Source organism: Artibeus jamaicensis, unplaced genomic scaffold (assembly GCF_021234435.1).
Source record: "Artibeus jamaicensis isolate MK-2021 breed Jamaican fruit bat unplaced genomic scaffold, CSHL_Jam_final contig_519, whole genome shotgun sequence".
NCBI lineage: Eukaryota > Metazoa > Chordata > Mammalia > Chiroptera > Phyllostomidae > Artibeus > Artibeus jamaicensis.
Window position 1 is genome coordinate 56,597,497 of NW_026521871.1, and position 20,375 is coordinate 56,617,871.

General features: G+C 60.9%; 1 protein-coding gene across 4 annotated transcripts in view; it reads right to left on the reverse strand.

The window, feature by feature from the left end:
- Window positions 1-20,375, reverse strand: part of ITPR1 (inositol 1,4,5-trisphosphate receptor type 1) — a 219,212-nt gene that overhangs the window by 12,722 nt on the left and 186,115 nt on the right. For all 4 annotated transcript variants that reach the window (XM_053668939.1, XM_053668940.1, XM_053668938.1 and 1 more), the window contains 8 exons: window positions 19,661-19,783; window positions 14,761-14,936; window positions 11,367-11,531; window positions 7,610-7,805; window positions 5,800-5,889; window positions 4,656-4,795; window positions 4,018-4,183; window positions 1,275-1,435 (listed from right to left, as the gene is read on the reverse strand). In XM_053668939.1, coding sequence (XP_053524914.1) covers window positions 1,275-1,435; window positions 4,018-4,183; window positions 4,656-4,795; window positions 5,800-5,889; window positions 7,610-7,805; window positions 11,367-11,531; window positions 14,761-14,936; window positions 19,661-19,783 — 1,217 coding nt within the window. The remainder of the gene's footprint in view (window positions 1-1,274; window positions 1,436-4,017; window positions 4,184-4,655; window positions 4,796-5,799; window positions 5,890-7,609; window positions 7,806-11,366; window positions 11,532-14,760; window positions 14,937-19,660; window positions 19,784-20,375) is intronic.

A 20,375-nucleotide genomic window follows, 5' to 3' on the forward strand; every position in this document is an offset into this window, starting at 1 on the left:
GAGAGAGAGAGAGAGGGAGAGAGGGAGAAGGGAGGGGAGGGGAGACAGCAGGGGCTGCCCCTCCACAGCTGTGAGGAAGCCAGCCCCAGGTTCCAGGACGGGGGCGGTTCACTCTTGTGCCACCTCACTGGGGGGCTGCGCCTGCTCCCATGAGGATGCCCACGTCAGGCTGTGGTTCTTGGAACTGTCTTTCCCCTTTGCCTCCGCTGTCCCCAGACGTGGCCACCATGGACCTGTCACTCTGTTCCAAGCTTAAGTGAGGGCAGTGGCCCTCGAGGTGCGTGCTGGGAGGACCGCACCCATGGGATGCGTGGGGCCCGAGTTCCCGAGGGGAGCCTCACTGTTCCCATGCTCCTCCCTGCCCCCGTGGGGCCTCCCCGCTGCTGGAGGGGGCCAGCAGCACCCTGGGGTGGTGGGACGTGCAGGAGAAGAGCAGGCTGCCAGACCCCGAGACAGGCCGCACGCACGCACCAGGGCGGATTTGGGCTGGGCAGAGCCGGGCTGGGAGCTCAGCTCTGAGCACGTCCCTGCAGGTGACTGTGCTGGGCTGTGGGGTCTCATCTGTACCACAGCAGAGCCGCCTCTGGTCCCTAACAGGCATCCTGGGGGACCTGTGTCTACGTGCTCAGGGACACACAGCCAAGGAGGGGCAGAACTGGATCTGCCCCCAGAGCCGGTTCTCAGGTGCTGACAGCCCCATGCAGGCCCCAGCCTGGCCTTGGCCCTCCGCCTCATCCCCCTCCCTGGTGACCCATAGGAGGGCGTTCAGAAACCGCAGGTGTGAAGGGCCGGGGGCCCCCCGCAGTTCATATGCGCTGCCTCCCCGGAGCCCTGCCTGAGGACCGCGCCCCTCTGGGACTCCGGCGGAGCGCCCCAGCAGTGAGAAGATGAACCAGGGACCCGAGTTCCCCATGGTGTGACCCACTCTGGACGGCCAGCTCAGCGGCCCCCACACGGCCAGACTGTCTGAGCACATGAACGGATGGTGCTGGGGGGGGGGGTCATTTCCTAATGACACTGCTCAGAAACCAGCTCTCACTCAAGGCAAAAACCAACCAACCAAGCAGGAACGTCCATCATCCGGAAGAGGCCGAGCCAGGGCTGACCTCTCCGAGCCTCCGCGGTTCCTCCTTTCCAACGAGGAGGGGACTGCCGGTCGGCCCTTCCGAAGGCTCCGAGAGAGGACGCAGCCTCCTCCCCCCAGGGCTCCGCACGCACTTGCAGAGGCTGCTGTCCCACTGTGCGCCCGCCTCCCCCAGCGGGCGCGCGCTCACCTTGATCATCTCCGCCACGTAGCTCTCCGGCCCGGTGTACTCGGTGGAGTCCTTGACCTTCACCAGGACGATGAAGCACAGGTAGTGCCACATGTTGTGCTCTTCCTTGATGTGCTCTTCGAAGGTGACCGTCTTGTTGTCGAACTTGTCTCTCTCTAGGCCTGAAAGGAGAGGACGGCCCCAGTGAGCAGCCCTGTGCGGACAGCGACTGCAGCTCTGTTGGCCTGTGTGGAGTCACGGAGTGGCGGGAGCACCTGTCAGGGCGCGCAGCCAGCCTGACCCCTCCTCTGCCACTCGTCAGTCACCGGCTGGCCTCCAGGTGCCTGGGTGGCTGTGTTAGGGAGCTGGCTGGCCAGCCTGTGGCTCGGCTCAGGAGTGCTCAGGTGACGCATGTGAGCCCAGCAGGCAAGTGGGGAGAGGGCAGGTGCCCTCGCCCAGGTGAGTGCCTGCAGGCAGGCGGGCAGGAGGGCTTTAGAGGAGGCGGAGTCTGGGCCCACGGGACTTCAGCCCAGCTGGATGCCAGCCAGTGATGCATTTTGCAGAGGTCTTGGCGAGCGGTTCTGAAACCAGCTTCTGTGGCGTCTTGGACTGACAGGGAAATAGGTGAATGTGAGCTGGGTCATGGAGCCAGAGTCCCCGAGGCCGGGGAGGGGGCACGACAGGGCGAAGGCCATGACGCTGGAGTGGGAGGTTCTGGTGGGAACCCATCTGTTCACAGAGACACAGATACAGGTGTGTGTGCATGCATGTGTGTGTGCACGTGTACTCACACACATGCACATGGACCCTTTACACCGATGCCCCCGTAAGCACATGGGAACGAACAAGCCTCGTCCCCAGAGCTTGGCCGCCACGTGCCGTCCTGCGGTGGAGAAGCCCGGGGCTCCCTGGCCTGCCCGGCTGGCAGCAGGCAGGGTCTGGAAGGCACAGGGGAGCTTGACCTTGATTACTGCATCTCTCACGGTGACAAAAAGGGAGGAGGTGCATGCTAGATGATGGTGACATCACAACCCAGTGCCAGACTGCAGGGGCCGTGGCTCAGAGAGCTGGGCAGTCTGAGCATCACGCAGATGGGGGCAGGGAAGGACCAGAACCCACTGCATCACAGAGGAACCAGGGACCCATTCGGTCATGATGCCAAGGCACAGACAAGCACAAGTGAAGGGAAGACAGAGTCACTGTTTCAAATAAAAAAACCAGAGAAATGCACGAGAATAACAGAATAAGGGCTCATCCTTTGGGGACCACTGTGATCGCAGATGGGGACGGGGTCAGCCCTGGGTGCCACAGCTGGGGGCTCGTGTCTCCTTTGAGGAGTAAGACGGTTACATTGCCTCAAAGTATCTCCCCATAACATGGCTCTTCACTGCAGAAGGAAAAAGTAACTCTACAGCCGGGAAGAAACCTCAGCCACGCCTAACCAAGGGAGCCGTGTCGACGCGCCCAGTTAGGATCTGGCCCCTGCGCCCGGTGGGATGCCCTGAGAAGACACGTTTTTGCCAAGTCCCCGTAGAGGTGCAGAGCCCCAGTCTCAGCAAGGGGACACGTCAGACACCCTGGTGAGGGGCAGTCTACGAGACGACTGACCTACATTCTTGGGAAATACCAGCGGAGGCCACAGAGGCGGGGCGACTGGGCGCAGCACACGGCCTGAGGACTTTCACTCGCGGTGAAGGCCTCGCTGGGGTGAGGGGTGAGGTCGGAACTCGGTCTGTGGGTGACGGCACTGCATCTGCGTGCGTAGTCCGGTTCTGATCGTTGGACGGGGGGTGAGGAATGCGGGAGGAGGCTCTTATCTTCAGGACACAGTGCAACATCCGGGGACAAAGGAGCACTGTGCCAGCCTCGCTCCAGCTCTCGGAAAAACCGTGTGTGTGAGACAGAACACAGTGAATGAGGTGAAATGGTGGTATTTGGGGAATCTGGGGGAACAGTATATGAATTCTTTGTACCATTCTTGAGATTTTTCTGTAACTTGGGGAATTATGTCAAACAAAATGCTTGGAAAGATTTTAAAGGGAACAAAACGTTTCAGGTTTTTTAGCGGGAAACGCTCACTTTTGAGCGTTCCGGCCGGTGGAAGAGGCGCGGAGTCAGCCCGCACGTTGTGGGTGGCGCTGGGAGGCTCCTCGGCCCCCAGCAGCCAGCAGGAGCATCTCACACTCACACGCTGGCCTGACACGGTGCAGGTGGCTTTCCTGGAGCCCATGCGCCTCTCCTGCGGGGACGCTCACTGCCTGTCACCTGCTCTGTGCGGGCCCCGGCCTAGGAGGGTGCACGGCCCCGCTTTCCCGAGTGCACCGCCAGGCAGACAAGTTCACATCTTTGTGCCCACGTCTTGGACGGGAGCACAGTTTGGAGACGAAAAGTGACTGGCGCCAGCTGGCAGGCTGGTCGGGAGCCAGAGTTCACGCAGAGCCCAGTCCGAACTCCCCCACATGCCTGGGCCGAGGGGACTCTTGGCTGCTGACGCCTGACACCTGCACGTCAGCAGTGAGGACATCGCAGGCTCGGGCTGGGCGGGAGGGCTCCATTCTAGTCACTTCCGGCCGAGGGACGCTCAGGTGCCTCAGTGACAAAAGACCCCGAGGTGCATTCATTTCAAGTGACGTGCAGTCACACGCCTGCTCCCCGAAGCCCCGCCCCGCACTGCACACTGGCCCCGCTGCCCCGGCCCATCAGTGCTCCCACTGCATCTGAGCAGCAGGGAGGCAGGGCCCCTCGCGAGCCCTCGGGCGCTCACCGCAGATGAAGCACGTGGTCTTCAAGATCTCTTCCTTCTTCTGCTTCTCGCTCCTCAGGTCCGCGAAGGTGTCGATGATGACCCCAAAGATGAGGTTCAGGACGATGATGATGACCATGAAGAAGAACAGCAGGTCATAGATGACCCTCGCAGCAAAGAGGGGCTCCTGGAACGGGGCGTCTCGGTCAGCAGGGCTGCCTGCCACCTGCACCCCCCACCCCTGGTCTGCGGGGTCAGGGTGGTGGGGAGGGTCTCTCGCATCCAAAGCAGATGTCCATTTCGGTGCCGGGCGGCGGGGGGGGGCACCCCGACACCCCACCATCACCCATCGGCCTTTCCTGGCAGAACTCAAACAGGCCACTGCTCTGTCTCCTCCCGCACCCTGCCTCTAACTGTGAACCCCGCGTGCTGGGGGACCCATCCATGTGGGTGGGGGCCTCCTGGGAGCTAAGGGGTGTGGATGTGCATCCGGGTGGGCCAGACCCCGCCCTCAGAAATGGTCACTGAGGTGTAACTGGGGGACTGGACCCCTTGCATGGCCAGTGGAGAGGGAAGGAGCCCCAGGGAGCCTCCTGGCCTGCCCGTGTGGCCTCTGTCTGCGCCCTTGCCCACCACGCCCTCCCCAGGGCCGCAGCCACCTCCTTGGACGGCTTCCTGAGCACGTCGCCCACGCCGCCCCCGCTCCGCAGCCCGTGGCTCAGCACGGTGACAATGCACATGAGCAGCGTCTCGCAGGTGTGCTCCTGGTCTGGCTCCGTCTCGTCGGCGGGCAGCGGCTCTGCAGGTGCCCGGTGCAGGGCAGGGGTGAGAAAGAGCAAGATGGAGACCTCAGACGTCACGCCTTTTGAAAAGCCCGAGTCTCAGGGGGCAACTCTGTCTCTGCGGCTACGCCTGCTCATTCCTGGAGCCCTGTCGGAACGGCCCCTCCTACCATCAAATCTGCCGCACACCCTGTCCTGTCCAGATTTTAAACTCTGGCCACAGCTCTGAACAGGTGTCCGGTCTCAGAGAAGCTGCTAATGCTCTCAGCCTCGGGCCCCTTCCTTGCTGCTGAGGGTAAGGCCACAGGACCGGGCTCCTCATGGGGGGGCGGGGAGAGGTGGCGGCTGCGGGTGGGGTGTCGTGAGGCTAAGCCCGGCAGCATGGCACACAGGCTTTCTGGGCAGACCACTTGACATCGGGGGCTGCCCAGTCTCCCTGGTTTCTTTCCCCCCGCGCCTCGCCACCTTTTCTCCAGCTGCAGGGAGTGTGGCCTCCCTAGATCTCACCCGCTCACTGCCCTTTCCACAGCCTCCGGTCATCCTCTGGATGAAAGTTAACCTCCTTAGCTTGGCATGTAAGACCTTTCAGGATCTGCCCCTCTGTGGGCCTCTAGGGCTTCACTTCTTGCTACTCGTCTTCCTCGGAACCCATACCTCCCCACACCTGCTGCAGTCTACCTCCACACAGGCTGTTTCCGTCCCTGTGACGCCTGTCCCCCGCCCCCACGCCTGCTCCCACCACTGGGCTGTGCTGGCTTAGCCGCTGCTTCTTCGGGGACGCTCCTCCCGCACTGCCTGATGCCCCGCCTACCTGCCCTCTCAGAAGGCAGCCCAGCCCTGGCGAGCAGTGGGCCCTCGGGAAGTACTGGCTGAGCCCACACAGCTGTCGTCTCTCCCCTCGGGGACTTCTTTTCCCTCCGTCTCCCTCTGCTACCCCGGCCTTCGCCCTTTGCCCCGGCCTCGCTGCTGCACAGGCCACTCCGCATCGTTGGACTCCCACGTTGCTGCTGTGTGGTCCTACCTTCTTGGGGAGCAGAAGAGCAGTTCTCCCCGGTCCCCACCCGACACACATCGGGGTACAGGAGCTCACTCGCCAAGCTCTCGGGGCCCTCTGCAGGGAGAAGGACATTTTATGAGGCCCAGTCTTGTAGCAGGGGGTTGCCCTACAGTCCTGCACGTAAATTCCAAGTAGAAACTCGATTCACACTTGAATCCAGTGATCGGGATGGGAGAGGAGCCGGGAGGGTCAGTTCCCGGAGGCTAACTAGGGACTCGCCCTTAAACAGCACCTCTCTGTCCTCAAACAGCAGAACCTGGCAGACGCGGCCCGCACGCAGACGCCTGCCTGCACCAGAACCGCCGGCGGGGACCAGCAGGAGCCAGGCAGGGTCGGCAGGCAGGGTCGGCTGGCTGGGTCCAGACCGAGGTGGCTGCAGTAAACACCATCTCGTGTCCACATGGAGGTGGCAAAGGCCACCCGGCTTGGTCTCCACCATTCCAGCCTGTTCCCTGGGCACAGGTGCCTGGCTGCCTGATAAAAAACCAGTAACACTTCACTTAGTCCTGTCGAGTGTTGTAACTGAGGGAAAAGAGCCCTTGGGTGCACTCAAGGGGGCGACCGTTCTTTTTTCGTTCACAGAACCGGAAACCTCCTCTGTGTAAGTACAAGGAACAGGTCTCGCTGTGAGCCGCCCACAGTGCAGGCGAGCCCTGCGCGGGCCGCTGCTGGCAGCTGGAGGTCTAGTCTCCCATATATTAAGAGATGTCGACATTTTAATTTAGAAAACAAGACACGACCCCACTGCAGCTATTCTGCAGGTTCCCACCACGTCTGTGGGTGCTGCTCCGTGAAGGTCTGTGAGGACGCCTCTCGCCGCAGGGCCCCAGGGCGGCCCCTCACTAAGGAAACCGACCCGGGCCCTCGGACGCGCCCAGTTTCCCTCGGCGGCGAGCCTCTTCCATCCGCGTCTGCCCCTGCGTGCGGTTGGTGGGCTTTCCTTCCAGGGGAGACCCCTAGACGCAGATTTCCTAAGCCCAAGGGATGCTGACGCCCATGGTTTCCATCTATATTGAGTCGTGTTTCATGAGAAAGTTGCAGTATTTTAAAATACGACCACAGAGAACAAATTCCACGCAGGAGCTGGACGCTCACACTCAGCGTCTAATGTATCGGGTTGGCCAAGAAGTCTGTTGCTTTTCGGTACGGCTCTCATATCTCCTAGTTACGTTTACCTTCATTTGAAACAATTTTGTTAGACTGTGTCGTGACAGCTGTTGTATCGGTGTGAACAAAAAGCGTGTCAAAACTGGTGAATTTGTGTAGTCATTTTAATACTGAAGATGGAAGAACACTCACAACCCTTGCAGCATATGATGCTTTACTATTTTGAGGCGGGTAAAACGCGAAACTGCTACCCAATGAAAGACCGGTGTGGTGGGTGGAGAAGGCGCCGTGACTGGACGTGTCAAAAGCAGTTTGTGAAGTCTCGTGCTAGAGATTTCTCTCTGGAAGACGCTCCACGGTCGGGCAGACCAGCTGAACTTGACAGCGATCAAACTGAGACATGAACTGAGAACAGTCCATGTTCTAACTACCACGGGGGCGATCGCCAACAGACTCCAAGTATCCGAATTAATAGTTATTGGTGAAAATGGAAAAAGGTGTCTTGTTTTACAGAAGAGCACCGCATGGACTTTTTGGCCAACGCCACACCATCCTCAACTACAGCGAGAACGAGCCTGCCCGCCGAGCCCACGCTCCAGGGTCCGCCCGGGCCCTCCCGTCAGCTCCGTTCAGGAAGCTGTGTCCCAGCAGGAGCGGCCTGACCCACCTGGCAGGGCTGTCTCGTTGGGCAGCCGGTCGACCTCCAGGATGAAGTCGTCCTTGAAGAAGAGGTAGCCCACAATGGAGAACAGGTACACCAGGATCAGGGCCAGGACCGCCGTCAAGATGATGGACCGGCCGTTGCGGGTGACGCTCTTGATGACGTTCAGCAGAGTCTCTTCTCGGTACACCAGATCGAAAAGCTTCCGAAGCAAACACAAAGACGAAGATGCGGAAACCCGGAGTGGCCCCTTGGCCGGAGGTGCACCGATGCCCCGTTGCCAGCACCGCAACTGGGAAGCACCGTCCCACCCCCAGCCACGCCACGCGTGCCTGGCTTCACGGTGAAAAACAAGGTGGTAAAAGTGAGGACAAGTGACCGGGGAGGCAAGGGAACTGGGAGCCACTCTGGGGGGACGCACTGGGATTGGAGGCCTGGACACAGGAAGGGCACAGCGCGGTCCCAGTGAGTCTGGGGACTGGGGGAGGGAGGAGGTCCGGGCGTGCCTTCACTGGGGCGTGTTTGCTGCTCTGCAGGCCGGGCCGGGATGCCCTGTCCTCTGCGTCCCCTGGTGGGAGGGACAGGGCAGGCGGCAAGGACTCTGGAGAGAGGCTCTCGTCGCAGCCCCAGCACCTGCCGCCTCCGCCAGGGCCTGTGCCCCGTTGAGTCCCAGCACCCCCGTCTGCAGAATGTAGGGCAGCAAGTTACCGTGGAGGCTAATAAACGATACACGGGCGGTACCTAGCACTCAGCCACACTTGGGTGCTGAGTAAGCACACAGCAGACGGTAATTATCACTGACTTCCTGATAAAGACACCAGGCCAAGGCCACACAGACAGTTCGTGGCAGGGACTCCAGGAAACCTAAACCTTCCCAGGCACTTGTGGGGATAGCCGCCCCGAGGTCACAGCCTGCTCATACCTGGCCTTGCCCTCTGCCCGGGGCCTGCTCTGCGCAAGGAGGTGACTGCACCAGACATGGAGGATCACCGCAGATCCTGCCAGGCAGCGGGACCGAAGGCTGGCTTCCATGAACTTTCTGATGCCTGGCTGGCGTGGGGCGGAGCGGTGGTGAGGGACTGGAGGAGGGCGCTATGGGGTGGTAATTCTTAGAGTGGGGGTCTTGTTTGGACCTGGCCTTTGTACTGCCACCTGCCGCTCTGTGGCTTTAGGCACAGCCGAGCGAGGGCAGGACGAGGGTCTGGACCCCGCAGGCCGCCGCCTCCCTAAACGGTAGTGTCTGCCTCTGTGTGGTCGTGGGCCAAGCTAGTGACCGCACGGTCACCTCCAATGTAGAATCTTCTACCCGAGCATGTTGTCCGGCCCCTCAGCCCTCTGCCTCCGTGAGGCACGGGAGCCCCAAGACCAGAGGGAAGGGCCCGGTGGGGCAGGAAATGGAGGGAGTGAGGGAGAGGCGGAGCCCCTCCGAGAGAAGAGGCGCACGGATTAAGTATCACCCAGCAAGGGAGGGCGGGTCTGGATGACAAAGGACACCCTTTCTGTGGCCAGGAACGTAGAGGGCGGGCGTGCAGCCCCCAAGCCACACAAGCGAGGGACGGCTGTTCCTTCCTCTGATCACACTTCCCGACGTTAACTCGGCAGACACTCATGGTCTTGTGGAGGAAAAGCGTTCTCCTAATTACACAACATACGCGTCCCACGGAGACAACTTCGAAATCACAGAAACACGCAGAGAAAAACAAAAATCGCCAGTGACCCCACTGTGTGCGCACATCTACCCGGCAAGTTATTTCCTTTTGGCCCGACTGGGCCTGGAAAAAAGTCACACCCGCACATGTGTGTTTATGAAACTCTCACGCGGGCAGTCCTGGGCCTTGGCGCAACGGCCTGTGCTGGACACACAAACTGCACAGAAGAACCAGGGCTGCTACGGGGGCTGCTTTTCCCGAGCAGCCGAGCACTTTCAGCTGCGCATCGCTGACAGCAGTGGTGCCCTGACCACCTCTGCACTCGCCCCGTACGTGCTTGCCCAGTCAGCTCCCGGCGCGTTTCCAGGAGTAGAGTCGTGGAAACAGATCCCACCCGCCGCTTTCCAGAAGGGTGTCCCGTGCACCCCTCACCGCTGCCAGACGCGGGCGGGCACCCCTTTCTGCCACGCTCTCGAGACCAGGCGCGACCCTGCCTGTGACCTGGCCTGACTTCTGGGGTACGGCACGGGTCGCAGGGCTCGCCGACTGTGTCCTGGCCTTGCGTTCAGGACGGACACTTTCCCAGGTTTCCTGTCCGTCTGGACTCCTCCCCGCTGCCCACCTGCCTGCGAGTGCTGCCCCCGCTCACCCCGGGCTGCCACTGTTTCTCCGAGGACACCAGGTGAGTGCAGGCTGGAGAGCGGGCTGAACCAGCCCTTCCTCGGGCCCCCGGCCACTCCCTCTCCCTCTCGGGCTAATGGGGCCTGGCCTCTGCACCCCGAGATCTGCGGGTTTGCCCCGGTGGGGCTTGCTCCAGTTGCCGCCTCAGACTTTCCCCATTTACGGGACCATCTGAATGGTTTCAGTATTTTGTCGGTGGTTCTCAACAGACCTCTCAATGCATCACCTGCCTCTAAGGGCAATGCAGCACCTGGGGTGACAGACCAGTGAGACCCAGACAGCGGAGAAGGCCCCCGGTGCCACCGAGAGGCGCCGGCCCCAGTCGGGTGTGACTTTGTTCTAATGCGCTTCTCTGAGGGCGAGCTGCTCCCTGGTGATGGCTGGGCCTGAGGGCTGTGGCGGAGAATGCCAGGGTCGGGAAGGACAGCCGGGGCTGTGCCCCACGGTCACCACTCACGCTGCACAGATGTCACCTGCCTCTAAGGCAACGGGGCGAGGGTTTTCCTAGGAGCTCCTGGTGAACAGTGAGCACCGGCGGTCCCTCAGCGACAGGATGGCAAGGCCCTGAGGGCAGAGACAGTGCTGGCTGGTCTCCCGGTGGTGTTGGCACAGCACCTGGCGCTGAGCACAGCCGGCACTGCAAATGGCCCAGGAAGGACAGACGCCATGGACAGAAAAGGAAAGGAAGCTGGCCATCCCTGCCACCCCCACCACAGCCCTGCCGGGGAGACGCGCTGCGCTCCTCATTTCGTAGCTGGGGAGACTGAGGCACAGAACAACGAGGTGACAGTCCCACGACCATGTGGGGAGCACCTTCCAGAAAAGTATCCCTGCCTCTTGCTTGTTTAAGTGCCCCATCCAGAGTTGACATGTTTGTCCCCACAGACACTATCCTGCTTCCCACACCTCACAGACAGCCCGGCTCACAGACAGGTCAGGGCCACGCCCTCTGTCATTTGATGGGCGTGCAAGGAGACAGGTCCCCTTGAATGACAGGAGAGGTCAACGCACTGGGGGCGGGACCCAGAGACCTGCTCGGGAGGAAGCTGGAGGGATGGCTCATGTGACAGACCACCAACACAGGAGACCCCGCAGCTCGGGCGGAACGGCGCCACCTCTACCGGAAGGTCTCCTGTCAGCTCTTTGTCTGTGCCCCGGGGCTGTGGCCCCGTTCCTGCTCCTGTCTCTGCCTGCTTTCACTGGGAGCTGTAACAAGCGATCCTCTGAAAAACGGCCCCCTTGGCCAGCACTGGCCAAGTGCAGGAAGTGAGGAGAACGGAAGGCACACACACATCCTGGCCCGGACCGTGGGCGACGCCTGCTTTCGTGCTGCGTGGCCGCAGTTGCCGGGCTCCCGGCAGCTGGCCTGCACCCTGGGCAGTGCGTGGCGGGAAGGACATGCCCGCCCCACCGCCCACGCCCACCCCGCTCACCAGCAGGCTGTAGAAGAACTCGTGCACGAGCAGCCCCAGGGCGCAGATCAGCAGGTACAGCAAGTGGTAGAGGAACTCCACGTCCAGGACCATGGCCCGGCAGCCCCTGGTGAAGGTGCCGCAGTTGCCCACGAAGCTCATGAGGAAGATGATTTTGTTGCAGACCTGGGAACAAGAGGGACGGCCGCGTCAGGACACCTGTGCCACAGTCCGGCCCCTCTGGGCGCACGCAGGGTGTCTCCCACAGACACAGGCCAGTGGCGGCACCCTCTCTTCTGTGACGAGGGCCCCTCGAACCTGCCATGAACCTCGAGGTGGACCTAAGTCATTTCATTACTTTGCTTTCCAGGTAGGTGATGAGGCATGTGGCAGTCAGACGGCTCCAGGTGCCACTTGTACACAACAAACACAAAATCAGCACACGCTGAAATTACGACGTTCAGAACAAGACGCAAATCATCTCTAACCTTCCTGGGTGAGTCAGTCGACACAGAAGCCACCTTTCCCCCCCGCCCCCTGCCCCATGCCCTTCCCCCATGATCGGTGTGGCCGAGTGGGTGTGCCGAGTCTCTGCTGCACTGGGGGCCCCACGGGGCTGAAACCTGACGAGCAGCAGGCAGTCCTGCCGCCCTCCCATGGCCCCTAAATTCACAGGAAAAGGAGAACTTCCTTGGGGGAAAAAAAGGGAGGGACTTTAGTGTGAGTTCTCTCCCACCTCCTTTCCCAAAACGACTCCTCCTTTCCCTCTGTCAGTCCTTGAGGTTCAGGGGGCAGGGGGCTCCATCCCGGCCAATCAGAGCATTGCACCTGCTGGCAGGGAGGACTGGTCCAGGGACGGGACCAGATGAAACCCACTGAGGTCTTTCCTGAGACTGCAGCAAGACACAACTCTGTTCCTTCCTCTGACCTTGACCCTGAGAGAACTCGAGCCTGAAGCCCCTGGCCTGTCTGGCCCAGCACGGAGCCTCCCAGAACCACCGATACCGACCCAGAATACTGGCCCTGCTGCCGCCTGGGCCTCTGTCTGCAGCGACACCCAAAGCTGGGCTCTCGACTCTCGGTCACTGGAACCAATCTTTTCTCCTTTGCTTAAACTGGGTGGGTCAGGTTCTGACACCAGCTGTGGAAGGCTGGCCTACTGTGTGACAAGTTCCACCTTGGGCAGAAACCCTCCAAGTCCGTCTCCAGCAACGAGCTGTCAGTACCCTGGACCCGGGAGAAGGCCGGAGAGGAAGGTCTCGGTCGGCCCTCGGCGCGATTCCCTGGGACGCCCTGGCCGCTGGGCCCCAGAGCTGCAGATGGCAGCTGCTGGCTGACCGAGGGCCGGGTAAGCAGGCTTCCTCGCAGCTCGGAAGCCAAGCTCGCAGGGCACGCCCGGCTTGTACCAACAGGGGCGTGTCTAGTCCGCCAGCGGTGTCACCTCTGACACTCACTCGGGTAGGGTCTCCCACACGTGGGGGTGCTGCTGGCTCCAGATGAACTGCGCTGATGCAGTTTCAGGGAAAAGTGCGAAAAGGCCATGCTCCGGCTGAGCGCACGGGACCGCAGACGGGCTGGCGCCTGCTGCCTCCAGAACAGAGCAGCTGCTCCCCTGGGCCCCTCGCCTCGGGCACCTGTGCCCTGGTGGCTGCCCTGTCCCCACTAGCAGCCCTGGCCTGTTCCCGACTCCGTCTGTCCCCCCTTTCCCAGGGGCCCTGCCTGGCGGGTCCCAGCTCTGGCTCTCGGCCCTGCGTCTCCGGACGGTAGCTCTGTCTCACTGCTGGCGACACCGACATCTCCTCCTCCAGCACTGACGCATCCTTGTCGCTCTGCTCACGTACTTCCAAAAGCCACAGCCAACACAACAGCTTGTCCTGTCACCTCTGGTCCCCCAAACCAACCTAAGCGTGTTTCCACCCTGAAAACGAAGTCTTTCTGTGACTTTGTTCCTGCTAGTGAATTTCTCCCCCAGTGACCTGTGATGGAGATCGGAACTCGCAGGTGCCTCTTTCGTCCTGTGGTCAAGGCAGTGGCACCTCCTTGCCCCAGAGGAGGGGACCCAGCCAGGCCCCACACGGCCCCGGCAGTGAGGCCTGGCCCGCACACCAGACACGCATCACCATCACCTTTGCACTCTGACACTTGCACCTTCTGCAGGCTCGTCACCTTGTCACACCTTGTCTAAAGGGCTACCAGAGCCCCACAGTCCCCCGCCTCCAGCCCCCGCCACTGAATCCACGCAACACGCCACCCCCGAGGAATTTTCTCAGGAGTGCTCCTTCACACTCGCTGCTTCTTTGCTCGAAGCCCCCCGAGTCACTTCCCGCTGCCGGGAGGATGCTGTCCCAGCCTGTAGGGCCTGCAGCACTGGCTCCAAGGGACACCTCAGGAGCAGCGTGGGCAGATCAGTTCAGGAAACACGGCCACCCCTGGCCTTTCTGCAAGACACATGACCCACGCCGGCACGCGGCGGTCTGAGGAACTCTGCCGGAAAAGCCTTCCTGCACCTCCCGTATGGGCACGGACCCCTCCCTCCTAAGAGGGGTCACTGGGGACACTCCAGGGAAACCTGACGGGGAGGAAGGCCACGTGCCGGGTCGCTGTGCAGACCAGGTCCCGCACGTCCCCACGCCCTTCCGCTCCTTAGGACGCAACCTCCCACCCGAGCTCGTCAGCTGAAGGGGGCTTTTCTCCCCCAGGGTCCTGACTGTCTTTGCCGCCTGAACACCCTCTGGGGACATTCGCTGCTGCAACGAACCGACCTCACATCGCATCATTCCTCCCGGTTCTGTAAGTGGTCCCAGCGTCCAGGCACACTCAGGGCAGAAACCTCTAGAAGGCAGGGCCTCACAGGCTGCGTGGCCTGCCTTTGGCCCGAAGCCTCTGCAGTACAGCTCCTGTCTCGCATCGGCGCTCTGCTCCCTGAGGATTCTCCCATCGTGCACTTGGCTCCTGACCTTGAACTGCACTGAAATGATTCCTGGCATCCCCTGACTGAACTCACCGAGTCCTTCCCATGCTCGCTCCCCACTCCCTCTGTGTGTGGACCTTCCTCTCGGCCCTCCTGTTCCGTGTGGCCTCACAGAACAGGGCGCTGTGCTCCTCCTTGGTCACTATGCCTGCTGGCTAGACTCTCTGGTCCCAGCAAACCTGTGACCGGATTGGCAAAAACCAATCTACACCCCAGCCGCCCACTGCACTTCTGAGGGCTGTCCGGTGAGGATGAGGCTGGCCACGCCCCCAAACGGTGCCCTGCCAGGCCGGCCCGCGGTTCCGACTGCTCTGCTCTTCTAACGGGTGACCCAAACAGGACTCTGCTGCACGTAAGCACAGGCCAAGGTTCTGGGGGCCACAGGGGAAGGTGCCCCCTCCCCACCCCGCCCGTGACAGAAGTGCGGCTCCGGAGGTGGCTTACGTTGAAGGCTCCCAGGAGGAACAGCGTGGGCTGCAGCCCGACGGAGAAGATCAGCCGAAGGATCGTGGACGCGATGAAGGCCCGGATGCCGTGGGGCTTGGGCAGCGCGATGACGATGGCCAGGGAGACGAGCAAGGCCGTCCACAGCAGCCCTGACCAGTGTGGCTCCAGGGTCCCTGTGAAGACAAGGCGGTGTTGTGGGGTGGAGCTCCCGGTGAGCCCGGGGTGGGGATGAGGGGACAGACTAGACCCCAGAGGCTCAACTGCATTTTCCTCAATCACCTCTCTGCACTTACTGGTCCCCAATTCTCTGCCCCAGACATAACTGGCTACCTCCATGTGCTCGTCTGTAAACCTGCACACCTGTTCCCCCTTTCCTGGTCACCTTTGTTGTGAGCTCACCTGCCCCCTCTTCCGGGAAGCCTTCCTGCTCTCTTATGTGCCCGGGGTCCCTTCCTTTAGTCCCCCCTGTCCCCTGCTCACCCCTGCACGGCACTGTTTCCTACTGCTCACCCGGCACCCATCACACGAGACACTCAGACGTGTGCCCCATGTCACTCTCAGAGAAGGCACATGGAGCCCTGAACTTCTGACATCTGTTAGGAGGTGAAAGGAGACGCGCAGGCTCCTGCCTGGACCAGGTTCCTGTGGGGGTGGGGGGTTGGGAGGCAACTTCCGCGTGGCCCGCACCGTCCTGCAGTCAGGGTGCCCTCACAGTGAGAGCCATCCCTGGTTTTGTCATCTCTCGCTGTGGCAAGTTCTATTTAGGGTGCCCCGCGGGACGGCTCGGTTATATAACATGAGCTGATGCAGCTAAAAATACAGTTCTGTAAAACGCTCATTAAAAACCACCCCTATTTCAGATGCCGTCACTTCTCGAGTCTCCTTTGGATGTAAACAAGCAGCTCGCGGTGATTAAGGCCACTTACATAAAGGAGTGTCTCTCCCCCCAATGCCCAACCGCAGGTGACAGCCCCCGCTGAGCTTGCTGGCTGCTGGTCTGGGGAGGCACGCCCACAACTCCCACTGTCTCCCTGCACCGACCGGCACCCCAAGTCCAGCCACCTCTGCCGCCGGGGGTGGTGGTGGTGGGGCCCTGACCAGAAATGGGCACGAAGAGGGGCAGCCCTGCAGACACCAGGAAGCGGGCACCGAGGCCCTGGTGCCCCTCCTGTGCTCGCGGCAGTGGCGCAGTGGCATGTCAGCGTGTTGATGAGCCCCGTCTGACCCCCTGGGCCACCCCGTGCGGTCAGTCCGATTATTGTCATTTTACTCAAGGACAGAGAGTTTCAACTGGTAGGCCACCAGAATTTGTAAACCATGCAACACCCGACTGTTGAGTCGGGATCAATGACCTCTTTTCCCCTTTGACGGGCAAGCACAAAAACGAGCACCGGCCAACACAACGGCCCCTGGTCTGACGTGCACGAATCAAATTCTACTGTGTTTTTGTATTGGCAGCGTCGTACAGCTTTTGCCTGCCACAGCATCGCCGTCGTTAGCTTATGTGCCGCAAGATGGAAGAGGACGAAAACCGTTGCTCTGGAGAGAGCGAGTCCTGGGTGGCAGACCCCGCCCGCGGCGACACAGCCGTGGAAGTCTGCGGCCCTGAACCGCCACAGAAGAACAGTCAAAAGCAAAACCCGCCCATCTGGGTGCAAGTCGATGAATCTGGGCAGTTTCTATGGTCACAGACCCCCACACAAGCAGGACACAGAACGCTTCTGTCACTGAAAAGGCCCCTGGTGCCCCCTCAGCCGGCGACACGCCCCATCCCACCCCCGAGCAGGCAGCCGCTGACCGCTTCCTGTCCCAGTGGCGGTGCGGCGTCCAGAATCCCACAAAAATGGAAAAAGTAATCAGTGGGCAGTCTCTCTGAATCCCGTCTCTAAGTGATTCTTTAAGATTTCTTCAGGTTATTGTGTGTGTGAACATTTTGTTCTTTCTGTTGCTGAGAACTATTCAACAGGACGTTTAATCCGTATTTATCCCCTCGGCAAGGGATGGAGAGACATTTGGCCTGCTTCCACTTTGGGTCGTAACAAGAAAGGCAGCTGGGAACACATGAGTGCCGACCTCGGCCTGGGCACGCATTTTCCTCTCTCCTGGCAACCACGTGGAAGCTTCATTTTGAATCCTAAGCGCGTGTCCAGTTTTACGGGACACGGAACCATCCTGTCCCCCGCGGTGACTGCCGCTCCCGCCCTCATCGGCAACGACGGGCTCCGCCCGCTGCCCATCCTCACTGGGACTTGGTGTGGTCAGTCTCTCCAACGGTCGGTCACCCTGCGAGCAGGTTGGCACCTCACCAATAACGAGTGACGTTGACGATCTTATCACAAGCATGCTGGCCCGTGATTTGATGGCCAAACCCTCTGCTCATCACTTTACCTGGGCCGCCTGCTCATCACTGAGTTGTAAGAGTCCCCTCTGTGGCCTGGGTGTGCGCCTCTCCTCAGACACTTGTTTCGTAAATACTTTCTCCGCACCCCGCCTTAATCACCGTCTTTTTTTTTTTAAGGTATTTATTTATTTATTTTGAGAGAGGGAGCAAGGGAGGAAAAGAGGGAGAGAAACAGGAATGTGTAGTTGCCTCTCATACGCCCCCTACTGGGGACCTGGCCTGCAACCCAGCATGTGCCCTGACTGGGAATTGAACCAGCGACCTTTTGGTTCCCAGACTGACACTCAATCCACTGAGCCACACCATCCAGGGCTTAAACACCATCTTAAATGGCCTCTTAGGAGCCCAATACAATCAATGTGACCAGTGCAATGCACACACCCAAAGCCTGGAGGGGCCTGTAAATAAACCTGCTGCCTGCCTCCCCCTGCAGGAGTGGCGTTCAAAGCCAGTGCAGCAAAACCCTCCTGCAGAAAAACACCACTGAGACAGCTGGAGATGCACGGGAGTGAACTGGGTCGCGCTCTGGGGGGGCCTGACCCATCAGCCAGGAAATGAAGGGGACCAGACACTGACACCTCTGAAAGGGGCTTTCAAGGCCACTGGTGTGGGCTGGCAGCCACAGGCCCGGCAAGTCCCAGGGCGTGATCGGCACACAGAACGAGGTCGTGGCACATGTTCAGAGGGGGCACTTTGGAAACCCCGGTTTCAGGGTTCCACAAAACTGAACACTGCCCTGAAAGAGGCACTTCCAAGTTGGCAACCAGGCCCTGCACAGGGGCAGGGGCGACAGGACCCTGCTCCCGATGGCGGTCCGCGGTGCGTACAGAAGAGCCCCCACGACACCTCACAGGCAGAACCAGCTGACCCCTGAGAGGGAGCTGCTGAGTTGGAGACGACCTCGGTCACTGCGCCACACACTCAGTCCTTCGGTCACCTCAGCCCCTTCCCTCCCGGGAGGTCTGACCGTGCTTCCCAGGCAGCCGCCCGCACGGACTTCTAAAGCCCCCACTGCCCAGACCAGAAGCCTGGCCTCCTACAGAGCAGCCAGAGTTCGCGTCACAGGCAGGCCACTGCTGCGGGGCAGGAGGGACCTTTCACCGTCCCCTCACTGAGTGGGTCTCATGAAGGTAGAGGAGCAGCAGGGCCAGGTCTGGGCACTGTATCCAGACTCTCTCAGTGCAGGTGTCCAAGGATCAGGCCTGTCACCACAGGGGAGGGGAGCTAAAAACCTGTCCCCAGACACAAGCCCCAGCGCTGCCCCAGGGAGCAGGGAAGAACGGGCCAGGATGGACAGGAAAAGCCAGCTCTCAGCAGAGGGCCCGGCAGAAGTAAGGCCACGGGGTGTGGCTGGTGGGGCAGGTGAATGTCCCGCACGTGATGGATAGCAGTTTGAACCGTTCACCTAAAATGTCATAGGGTGCTTGAGTGTGGTATTGTTGTTACAGAGTGACATGCTTATGGTTTTAGAATAAAAGGCTTTTATGCAACAAAAAGGGGCGTTATTTGTGCCAGATGGTGCATATTTGAAAAAGATGGGGTAAATGCCAACGCATCCAAGTCATGGCTGAAGGCGGCTACGGGAGGACCGTGACGATGCCCTGGGGTGGACAGAGGCCTGTGTTCTGTCCCCTCCCACCAGGGTCCCTCTTGCCCCTGCTGACTGCACACTGAACTGGGCAGTCAGACGTCCCCTCAGAGAAAGCCTGGCAGCCCCGAGGGCCCGCCAAGCGCTGTGGCCACGGCACTGAGGATTCCTGACACGGCATTTAAAAGGGAACGTTCCCCTGGACCTGAGTTTACATGGTGCTTTTGGGGGAAAAAACAATCACTCAAACGGAGCTCTCCGTGTAACCAAAGGCCAAGGACAAAGTCAGCTCCGCACCTGGGTCAGCAGAGGCACGAGCATCACCTGCCCCCAAATCGGCCCTTAAAGGTTCTGCGGCTACGTGGACGTGCGCTTCAGTGCACGGGCGCGCCCACACCACCAGGCCCTGCTGCTCGGCTGGGCACCTTCCTGCCGAGAACTGGGGAGTCTCGCTGGGGCCCTTTCTCGCACGTTCCACACCAGGTGGCTCCCGGTGGCTGTCACACAGGTGTGTGAGCTGCTCTGCCAAGAAGCTCTGATGAAACTCTGAGCTGAACAGTGGGTGCCCCCCCCCCAGAGGCGACCGTGGGCGTCAGGGAAGAAACTGTGGACTGTCCTGAGGCGCCACCGCCCTCGGAACCCACGTGCCAGCCGTGTGAGCAACGGCACGTAGCTAAGACTGAGTGTCCTCAGAGGCGCCATGTCCCGTCATTCCAGTCCCCCACACGAGAAAATTCCAGAGAGTTCTTACAGACTCTCTGCTCTGGGATCAAGCCCAGATGTGCGGTGTGGGACAGACCTGTGGTCTGGTCTGAGCAGCAGAGCGCACGCACGCCCGGCTCCGCCCCGCCCTCGGCTGTGCGGCCCCGGTCAGTGTCCCCCCCACCCCCAGAACTAAAGACAGGTACCTCCACGGACTCCGCCGAATGGGTAGAAGAAGGCCACTAGCAGGTTCATCAGGACGGCCAGGTTGAAGGAGATGCTACTCCAGAAGGACATGTTGCGGGCACACCAGTACAGGACGGGCTGGGCTGGGGGGACAGGAAGGGCCGCGTGAGGGTCCCCGGACTGCCTGCCAGGTGGAGCCTGAGCCCCGCCTGCCACCACCCCCGCTTGGCCAGACAGGGCACCTTTGTTCCTGTTGCCACCACGACAGTGAGAACCACCGTGAGTGTGAAGGTGACTCGTAGGCTCCCCAGGCCATGGGACTGGCTTATTTTTGCTCGGAGAACTTACTGGGACAGAGAGTGTCTTTGGGGACGAGGAAGAGAAGAGGAGGAGAAAAAGGGAGCGTGGGAAACCCTGCCTGCTCCGGTCCGTGCTCTCGGGCGTGGCATCTGAGGGTGTCCAGAGTTCACACGGAGTCCTTAGTCCCCCCCGGGGCTCTGGGACCAGAGGAGATGCCCAGAGAGACCCGAGAGCTCAGTGAGCCTTTGAGAAGCACGGGCACTGGTGGAGGGGGGCGGGCAGCGTTAAGAGTTGGCCCAGCTGCCGCTTCCACGTGGCTCCCTGGCTGCAAACGGAAGGTGCCAGAGAGAAGAGAATGACGGCAGGGGTAGCTGCGTGGGGAGCCGCGCTCTCTTCCCCACAGCAGGCACGTGTGGGAAGCTTGAGAGAAGACGT